This window comes from Nomascus leucogenys, unplaced genomic scaffold, assembly GCF_006542625.1.
Source record: "Nomascus leucogenys isolate Asia unplaced genomic scaffold, Asia_NLE_v1 000523F_271578_qpd_obj, whole genome shotgun sequence".
In the NCBI taxonomy this organism is placed as follows: Eukaryota; Metazoa; Chordata; class Mammalia; order Primates; family Hylobatidae; genus Nomascus; species Nomascus leucogenys.
In genome coordinates, this window is record NW_022097213.1 from 96,260 (window position 1) to 106,388 (window position 10,129).

A 10,129-nucleotide genomic window follows, 5' to 3' on the forward strand; every position below is an offset into this window, starting at 1 on the left:
GTTTAAGAACAGCGTTCTGGGAAAACGATGGACTCAATTTTTACCAAGTTATAAAAATAAAAAGAGGAAAATGGGTATTTATTAAGATATTCTAAATTAGGAGTTTTAAATAGTTTCAGAGTTAAAAAAAATGACTGCCCAAAATATTTTATTTTATATAATTAGAAAGTGTCTTAAAATCTGGATATAATTTGGAGAATTTTTATTCTGTTAGTTTTGATACATTAGGCTGTGATCATTGCGAATATTAGACAATAAATGAAACTTGTTGATTTACTGTAAATCAAAGGTTATAACTAGTTCATTTCTTCCACATGACAAATGAAATTCAATATTTGTTTCCAGATACAATAGTATAAAATATAGTTATAAAAAGACATGTCTTTAAATAAATCAGTTTTATGATCATTAACAAACCTATCAAAGAAAGACAATGCTAACTACTATCCTCATCATTCTCATAATTTTTACCTTTAAAAAAAAATCATTGCTTTATCAAGCAGAGAGAAGAGTAACCTGATTTATTTTCTTTCATTTGATCATTTATCACAATCCTTTATTCAAATCATTCAAGTGTTCAAATTTCTCAAACAATTCCCTTTAAAGAAGGCTTCCTATGTTGGTTTATATAGTAGTGTACCTGCTGTATTTACATACCACTAGTATTCTAATTTATAAAATCCCAAAGTAGTGAGAAAATATTCCACATTTCTTTCTTTTTTAAGACTAGTCAAGTGCAATAGTGAGAAGGGGGCAAAGAGTAGAACAAAGAGTTCAATCTGTAACTGACTGTGATTAATCAATTGAGATAACTCATTCCCTTTGGATCAGCCATATTCCACATTTCTTACTTGCGTCCATGAGGCACACAATGCTTTTTTATTTATAGCTTAAAAATTCCTCTCAAATTCACTGCTTATGTATATACACAACTGCATGGTAAATACTCCAATCATCTATTATTAGATTTCAAGAAAACACTCTAGAGACATGTCTCTTTCCTTCCACGCCTGTTACTGAAGCACTATTATGTAAAGATACTTGAACTGAAATTGACCTCCTGAAAAAGTAGGAAGAAAACAAGAATTAGACATAGAAAAGCTATTTACATGATACTACACTTATACCAAGGTTACCTGTCTTTGCTTTTGTGCACCAGTCTTACCCTAAATACCAAGTGATGGCCACACAGCCTCTAAGCTAAGGCCATGTGGAACAGGAAGAGGAAGAAATCTACACACCTACTGTGCAAGATACACTCCTCAGATGTACAAACCACATTTTTCAATAAATATTTTCCCAAGCTTAGACATTTTTTCTTTGAAGAAATGGCACAAAAATAATTTTTAAAACAATATATATATATATAAAATACAGTAGTATTTATAAATAACAATAAATAATCATTAACAATCACAGATGATATAGTCTCTTAATGTCTCCTGACTCCTGGCTATTGTCAATTTGACACTGCAGATCTCAATCTCTCATCTCTCTTTTTTTAAATCTCCATCTCTGAATCAGCTTCCTTATCTCAGTCTCATTTCACGTACAACGTTCTGGTTTTTTTTAATTATAACATCAGATCAAGAAAATTAATAATAACTCCAGAAACCAAAATATCAAATGAAAATACTGTGCTAACCTAAAAGTTAATGAGTTTGGTAGAGAAGATTTTAAGTAATCTTGAAATATTATACTATGGTCTGAATTTTTGTCCCCCACAATTCATATGTTGAAACCTAGCCTCACAATGTGATAGTATTGAGAGGTGGGGCCTTTGGGAGGTGATGAGGTCATGAGGTTTCTGGAGTTACTGGTCTTACAAAAAAAGGCCAGAGCTGCCTGGCCCCTTTTGCTATGTGAGGATATAGGGAGAAGACATCATCTATGAAGCCAAGGGTCCTCAGAAGACATCGAATCTGTCAGTGCCTTGAACTTGGGTTTCCAGTTACTACATTATTTGTTGCATAAGAAATCCCAGAAAAGCAAATCCTACTTAAGCAACATTGCTTAATTCCAATTCAGAATATCAAGTACATGAACTACTTTTACAACCTTGTTCTTCTCAATGGTTGCCAAATATGAAGGCCAGGGAGAATTTGCAGGTAATGAGAGCAAAAAATTGAGGGGACCAAAATTTTGTTGGCATCAACCAGATTTATTTACTTTAATCAGCCTCTACTCTGCCGAGTTGAATCAATCAACTGATTTTACTAAGATACAAGACTATCCCAGGTGCTCTGAGAAAAAGATTTAGTAACAGAAATGGCCGATTAGATAGTAAGAATGTAAGCCAAAGTAATAGTGTTTCATATGGCAAGTGTTTTAAACACTCAGAAGAATATAATTAATGGAGCTACAAAGGTTATGGAAGGCTTCATGAAGTGACAATTGAGCTGTGCTATAAAGATGAGTGAACATTAAACATGCAGAAAAAAGAAAAGAGATAACTTCAGCTGGAGAGGTACAACATAAACCATAAAATTAAGAATCAGAGGGCTGGGTGGCTCACGCCTGTAATCCCAACACTTTGGGAGGCCGAGGTGGGCGGACCATGAGGTCAAGAGATTGAGACCATCCTGACCAACCTGGTGAAACCCTGTCTCTACTAAAAGTACAAAAATTAGCCAGGCGTGGTGGCGGGAGCCTGTAATCCCAGCTACTTGGGAGGCTGAGGCAGGAGAATTGCTTGAACCTGGGAGGCAGAGGTTGCAGTGAGCCAAAATCAGACCACTGTACTCCAGCCAGGCAACTGGGCGAGACTCTGTCTCAAAAAAAAAAAAAAAAAAAAAAAAAGAATGAGAGTAATACGTTGCAAGAAAGAACATTAATGTATTATAATTTAATAATTATACTTAAAACAATACTACTACTTTTCATGATTCGGGCCATGAAAAAGTCCTTCAAAAATTTTCTATAAATTATAAATGTGCTTGTTGCCTTCTGAATGGCCATATTTCTTACTTCTGTGAGATGCTTATGACCAATCAGAAACATGATAGAACAAAAGCACAGAAAATAAAATGTCTCATTTTGCAAATCAATCTCACTGGAACACAATAATCTTACAGAATCTAAAAAAGGGAATGAACTAAGTGGTCTTGTCACCGGTATATATGATGACTGATATACAGCAATCGGCTGACTCCCAAATTAAATTAGCCCAATTCTCTAAAGCAGGCAGCACTTCAATTCGTCTTCAGGTAGTTCTGAAGGTCTCCAAGTCTCAGTAATATTCAATTCACATCAAGGGCTATGTCTCTTTTCCTCCAGTGGACATACGTCTTCAAATTTTTGATTAACAAGAAGCATTTATTAAGAGGTGGTTTTAATGTGTGTCAATCATACCTCAAGATAGTAGTGTAAGGTTAAAAATGGTTGGTTTTACTATTTTTTTCAATGTTTCGTTAATCAAATCATATCAGAACTTTTGATCAACATGACATAAATAATTCATTAGTGTCCACAAACTGAATGGATATAAATCCAGGCCAAACCAAAGAAACTTGATTAATTCATTAGCCTGTGCAGCATTATGTGGAAATCTATGCTTTCTGTAGACTTTTTGAAGACCAGTATTATAACTTTCCAGGACACCTAAAACTCCAGTAGGAACCCCAGGCTGGGAATCACAGGTTATCGGTTCATCATGTTTATTCTGACTGAAGTCAAACTATCTGCGTTCCCCTCAGCTCCCCGTCACTCTCACTTCAGTTGACTTTGAATGGTCCTAACTGTTCTGCTATTTGCCAGCACTTCCCCAGACGTGTTTTCCTATTAGAAAGGACAAATCTTTTCTTTAGTTCTAGTTGTAAATGTTTTCCAATTATTATTACTTTTTTCAAAAGCTGATTCACACACACTTTTACATTTCTAGTAGAAGTCTAGCCAGAAACTTTGTTACAAACCTGACAACCATTAAACTAATACTTGACTGCTTCAAACTCTAAATACTGTTTAAATCTGGGGCTTTCAGCCCTCAGACTGAACCAGTTCAAAAAGTATTCAGCTAAAGCCTGGCCACCCTACCACCTCTGATTCTTGCCCACATTTTCAAACGTGACGTCAGAGTGATGTCAAAAAGGTACTGCTAAGCTAAGGCCTCTCTTTGCATGCTAACCTTCAATCATCAATTTGTACACAAGTCTCAAAATCAGTCAGTTTAGCTGAGTGACTCATCATTCTCAAGCATCACAAGAAACAGCCAAGCTTTGCAAACACAATGCTGCATATTATTAATAATAGAATTTGAAACCATCAGTTGGGGCTGGAGATACATTTTTGGATAGTAAATTTTTATAGTAGCATTTGCTACAATTTGACTTAACCAGTAATGAAAGTAGCTTAATTACAACTCTAGATTCAGTATGTATAACAGTTGAAAAAAATAATTGGTAAGTCTTCAATGGGGAAAATACGCACCAAAACTTGAGAAAAAGTTAAAGGGAAATAGTTTACAAGGACATATATTGTCAAACAAGCAAATTAAAACAAGCAAAGAGTAAATTAGAACATAATGTAATAAATTTAATTCCATGTCTATTGTATAAAATAAAATCTGTAAATAAAATTAAATTTCCAAAAATAATTATCTGGCTTCTTTTCTATTATTGCAGAGCTTCTGTTCAATTACTGATTATTCATTTTATGACCTTAGCAGGGTTTTAAGGGAATTATCTGAGTCAGGCCCTGAAACAGGTTTTTCATTCACCAAAGTGATCCTAGGCCATAAGAGAGAAAGCAGACATACAGACCTCTCCTAACCAGTTTGGCAAACAGAAATCTTGTCACTCAAAGAACCACACTACCACCCCTGTAACAAAGGCTCCTTCTCCCCAGTAGATTAGCTCTTCTCTCCACAGTAAATTTAATTGCCTTAAGGGCTAAGGCCTTCACTCAAAATAAGCCACAAATATTAGGCTAATTTCTACTTATTTTTTTTTCCCACAGTAGCATGAACAATCAAGAGTGTCCTTTGGTTAAAATAATGTCAATGCAAAAGAGTGTCAAAAAAGATCAAATCAAAAGGCAAATACACGTACATACATTTTGACGTACATTTTTCTCCAAAAGATAAAATTAAAAGTCAAAAAAAAAAATCTTTTGAAATATAATTAAAATTTGGAATATAATATAAAAAGTTCAAGGTTGAAGAACAAGGAAAGAGATGAAAACCTACTCATAGAAATTATTTCTTCTTCCTGCTTCCAAAATAAACATAAAATTATTTCCTTGATGTAATAAAACTATAATAACCACCAGTATAAAAATTACATGTTCCATATTACATGAATGTTAAAACATTCATACAATATTTTTTCTATAAATCTATTTATCTAGGTGTTATTTAGAAAAAAACTTTCAAGGAATCAGTTATTTTACCAATTCCAAAAGAATGAAAAAAGTGGACTCAGAAAACGTCAGGTAAATACATGAGTATTATAAATACAGAGCAAAGTATGTTATTCTACCTCAGCAATTCTCCTATAACTTTCATATGGATTTTGTTAATGAATATGTATTGAAAATCACATACCATAAATAACCCCATACATAACTTTGTTAACTATCAATATCAGGGAATTGATTTATTTCCTAATAACCCAATTCCTATTCCCTTTCTAGTTTCCCCAAAGTGAAATCTAGTCCCTATACGATGTTCCATGAGCAAAAGGGTTCTGTTGATAAATAATTTGGGAAACCACTGTATGCTTTGACTACTTGGAAATTCACAATGTGCATGAGTATATTACAGTATGAGAAGTCCTAGGAAGAAAAGAAGTCCGCTTGCTTTGTCTAAACGAGCCTTTCTCCCCCCACACTTTAACAACACAACTCTTTCTTGGGGACAACCCTCGAAACTAATGTTTCACAGAACATATGTGAAAGAAATGGGCTTCTCAATTATATTTCCAGAACTGCCAAGTAAAACCTTGTACTTTGCACTAAGATTAGTAACAATATCTCTACTTGGATGTTTTTGTATTTGCTTCTGAGATGTTATCATTTAAAAATCTTCCAAAGAAGTAAAAACTTTAAAAAATCTTTCAAAACTACCTACATGAACAATTCTCTTTTAAACTTACCTTTCTAAAATGCTTGTCACTTTCAGATCCATGATCTGTTGCTCTAAACGCCGTTTCTCCCGGAGAACCTTAAAGATAAATATGCAACCCTTCACACTCTCCAGTGACGTCAAGAGTCTAAGCTGAATTTCAAATTACATCAAGTCAATGAAAAGGTGAATGGATTTTTAGAGCAACTCAGATTCAAAGAATCAAATCGCCTTTATTCTTATTTTAAGGAACATGACTGATAACCTGTGCAGAAAATAAAAAAATACTAACTATAGCAATCACAGCATATGTCTAACCTAACAATTAAAAACATATAACTGAAAATTACAAAAAAAAATAAGACAATCTTTGGTAAGGATTATTTTACATGAGAGTACTTACAGTTCAGCCACATACCACTGGCATTACAGACCACATATACTAGGAAAACAATTTTTTTTTCTTTTTGAGGCAGAGTCTCCCTCTGTCACCCAGGCTGGAGTGCAGCGGCACAATCTTGGCTCACTGCAACCTCCGCCTCCTGGGTTCAAGCGATTCTCCTGCCTCAGCCTCCTGAGTAGCTAGGACTACAGGCACGTGCCACCACGCCCAGCTAATTTTTTGTATTTTTAGTAGAGACGGGGTTTCACCGTGTTAGCCAGGATGGTCTCAATCTCCTGACCTCATGATCCGCCTGCCTTGGCCTCCCAAAATGCTGGGATTACAGGCGTGAGCCACCGCACCCGGCCGGAAAACAAATTTAAATGTCAACCATGACAGGGCAGATGAGACAAACTAAAATTACTTTTCATTTCAATTATCAAAAACAATTAGATCTATTTCAAGAAAATATTTTTGCTAAGTAAATTTTCTTTTAATAGCTTTAATCTTATAATACACATACATATTTAAGAATTTTAGTTTTATCACAGAATAATTATTATTTCCACCTAAAGGATAATGAGTTTGCCTAATGTAGTTCTGGGGTTTTAAAATTCAGCATAAGCAGCATTATAAATTTGGTCTGCAATTTTATTTGCAACTAGTTTATTAGAAGCATTTAAAAGGCATGTTAAGGTCAGCAAAAATGTCTGTTTACACACCTAACAAGAGAAGTAGGTCAGAAGCTCCTATGACTTCACTAACCAATTTGTGACCTGTGAAAAATCAGCAAAAGGGGAAATAGAAATGTAAAATTTAACAGAAATGAGCAAACAAAGGTGTCTGAGATCTCAGATTTCATATTACAATAGGGCAATAATTGGGCAAATACGCCAGCATTAAACTTAATAAATGCTACTCATTATGGTCTATCATACTTAAATCTGTTTTAAAACCATCAAATTGGTCCAACCACTTATGAAAAGCAAATACATAGGAAGTCTCATCTACTTGTCAAGAACAAATGATATTTTTTCCCCTCACTAAAAGCCAAGTATGTTTAAGTGCTTATGAATTGCCATTTCACTGGGCTAAACAAAGATTAAAACCATTGTGTAACAAAATGTTGTGTTTATCTTTTTAAAAAATGTCCTGTTTTTCATTGGTACTAAATATGTTAATTTAAAAAAAATGGGAATTAACAAATAATCCATGTATTTTTCCTCCATGCTTCTTAAATTTTTAAATTAGATCAAACAGCTTCTTCCTTACCTGAGGTAAAAAAGTCCTTCAATAAGCTGAGGCTTTCAACAATCTTGTCAAAGTCTGGTGCTAACTTTACAAGGTCTTCTGAATTAGGAAGGGCTTTTCTAATTTTCTCTGGAAAAGATCAAAACATATAGAGTATGAAATTACGAAAATATGTCAGATACTATTCTTATAAAGGGCTAAAGTATTAACTTGTTTAATCCTCATGACAACCCTACAAGACAGCTACTATTATCAACCCCATTTACAGATGAGAGACTAAGGTACACAGCAAGGAAGTGGAGGAGCCCGGGTTCCAGCCCAGGCAGTCTAGCTCCAGAATACAGGCTCTCAGCCACTATGCTGTGGTACTGGCAAATACATCAAGTTGAAAGCTCTCCTCATTAATATCAGAAGAACAATTTGAAAGTGTGCTTTTTTTGCAAATACATTCATCAACATGGAACAGTTTTATCTTTATAAATTCTAGCACTTTGGGAGGCCGAGGTGGGCGGATCACGAGGTCAGGAGATCGAGACCACCATGAAACCCAGTCTCTACTAAAAATACAAAAAATTAGACGGGCGTGGTGGCGGGCGCCTGTAGTCCCAGCTACTCGGAGAGGCTGAGGCAGGAGAATGGCGTGAAGCCGGGAGGCGGAGCTTGCAGTGAGCCGAGATCGCGCCACTGCACTCCAGCCTGCGTGACAGAGCGAGACTCCGTCTCAAAAAAAAAACAAAAACAAACAAAAAAAAAATTCTGTGAATAAGTGCAAGTAAAGATTAATTCCACCTCCACATACACCTAAACTAAGAAACCTGACAAAGTTTTTTTAAAAATTTGAGGAGAATATATTTCTTAAAGATCACCATGAAGTACTGGCAATCATAGCTATCCAATATACTTTTTTCTCATCCACCTATTGATAAAGGGAGGGCAGTGGCCAACTAAGAGAAGAAATTACTGTGGATACTAACAGACTTTTAAAGAACTTGGCTACAAAAAGTAGAGATAACCAACGTATCCAATCAAAAGGAGCTAGTTAGGTGGGTCACAATAAATATGCTCTGGGCAACATTACATAACGCAGAAAATGATATTATTAATAGAAAGGCTACTTGGCAGCATGGAAATGCTGACAAAATAGGTAGCAAAAGACAAAATACCAAAGTGTATAGTCACCATGATTACATAATTTTTAAAAAGGGAACTAAAATATTATTGTGTGGTAGTATTCATGAAAAGAAAAAAATTAAAAGAAAAAAACTCAAGCCAGGCATAGTGGCTCACACTTGTAATCTCAGCGCTTTGAGAGGCTGAGGTGAGAGGTTTGAGCTAAGGAATTTGAGACTAGCATGGGCAACACAGTGAGACCCCATCTCTACAAGAAATTAAAAAATCAGTCGGGCATGGTGGCACACACATGTAGTCCCGGCTACTTGGGAGGCTGAGTCGGAAGTACTGCTTAAGCCCAGTTCAGGGCTGCAGTGAGTTATGATTCCAAGACTGCACTTCAGCCTGAGTGACAGAGCAAAATCCTGTCTCAATCAACCGATAAGTTAAAAAGATACTAACCACATATAGTAAGTATAATTAAAAGAAAATGCTCCAAACGGTTAGTGGCAGCTGTGGTAAAATGATGGGCTACTGGGTATTTCTTCTGTACAGATTTTTTCATGGATATTCTATTACTTATATCATTAAAATGAAACTATGATATATTAGGTTCATAAGTTAAGAAACTATCTCAATAAACTATTTCTCTTTCCTCGAGATGACCAAAAAAAGTATTTTAATGTTCATGATACAAACCAAAATCGATATACTCATCAATTTCCCACACAATGTCAGGCACAATCCATTTATATTCACTAAGGTCCGGTATCATATCTTTCCACTGATCAAAAGTCTAAAAGATAAGAAAGAGTGTCAATCAGATGCTCCGCATGCCAAATAAACATGTAAAGAAAAATTATTTAATTAAAACACATTAATCTAAGAATAATGTATTATGTGCAAAACTTTTAAGAAACAAATGTAAGCGGCCTCAGCAAAAGAGCATATAAAACACGTTAACACTCCTCTGTTAAACATGGAAAATGTAAAAATTCAGAATATACTCCTATTTCAAACAGGTTTCATAATTTTGCTCTAAATAGTACTGTGGGGTAGAAGGAAGACAGACTGGGAGACAGGAAGCCTTGCCTCTGGTCCCAGACCTGCCAAGAAGTGCTTGTGTGAGAATGCCACCTGACTTTCACATCTGTGCTACTAAATGTCAAAGCTCAAAATCAAACCTAGGTGTTCCTATTCCCAGCCCTGTGCTCCTTCCAGTAGGCCATTTTAATTTCCTGTAATTATAACTAAGATTCTAAAGGCATCTTCCTATTAGCATCATTAAAACAATCTAGTCCATGGCAGAGACACAAATGTTTAAACAT

At 35.1% G+C, this 10,129-nt stretch overlaps 1 protein-coding gene across 1 annotated transcript in view; it reads right to left on the reverse strand.

Annotated features, from left to right (window-relative positions):
- LOC115834200 (dynamin-like 120 kDa protein, mitochondrial) overlaps positions 1-9,830 on the reverse strand; it is a gene marked incomplete at its 3' end in the record, with an annotated part of 43,683 nt that extends 33,853 nt beyond the window's left edge. The window contains 5 exon segments of the mRNA XM_030808963.1: positions 6,090-6,157; positions 7,163-7,216; positions 7,713-7,820; positions 9,501-9,597; positions 9,822-9,830. Coding sequence (XP_030664823.1) covers positions 6,090-6,157; positions 7,163-7,216; positions 7,713-7,820; positions 9,501-9,597; positions 9,822-9,830 — 336 coding nt within the window.
- Between the last annotated feature and the right edge of the window lie 299 nt (positions 9,831-10,129).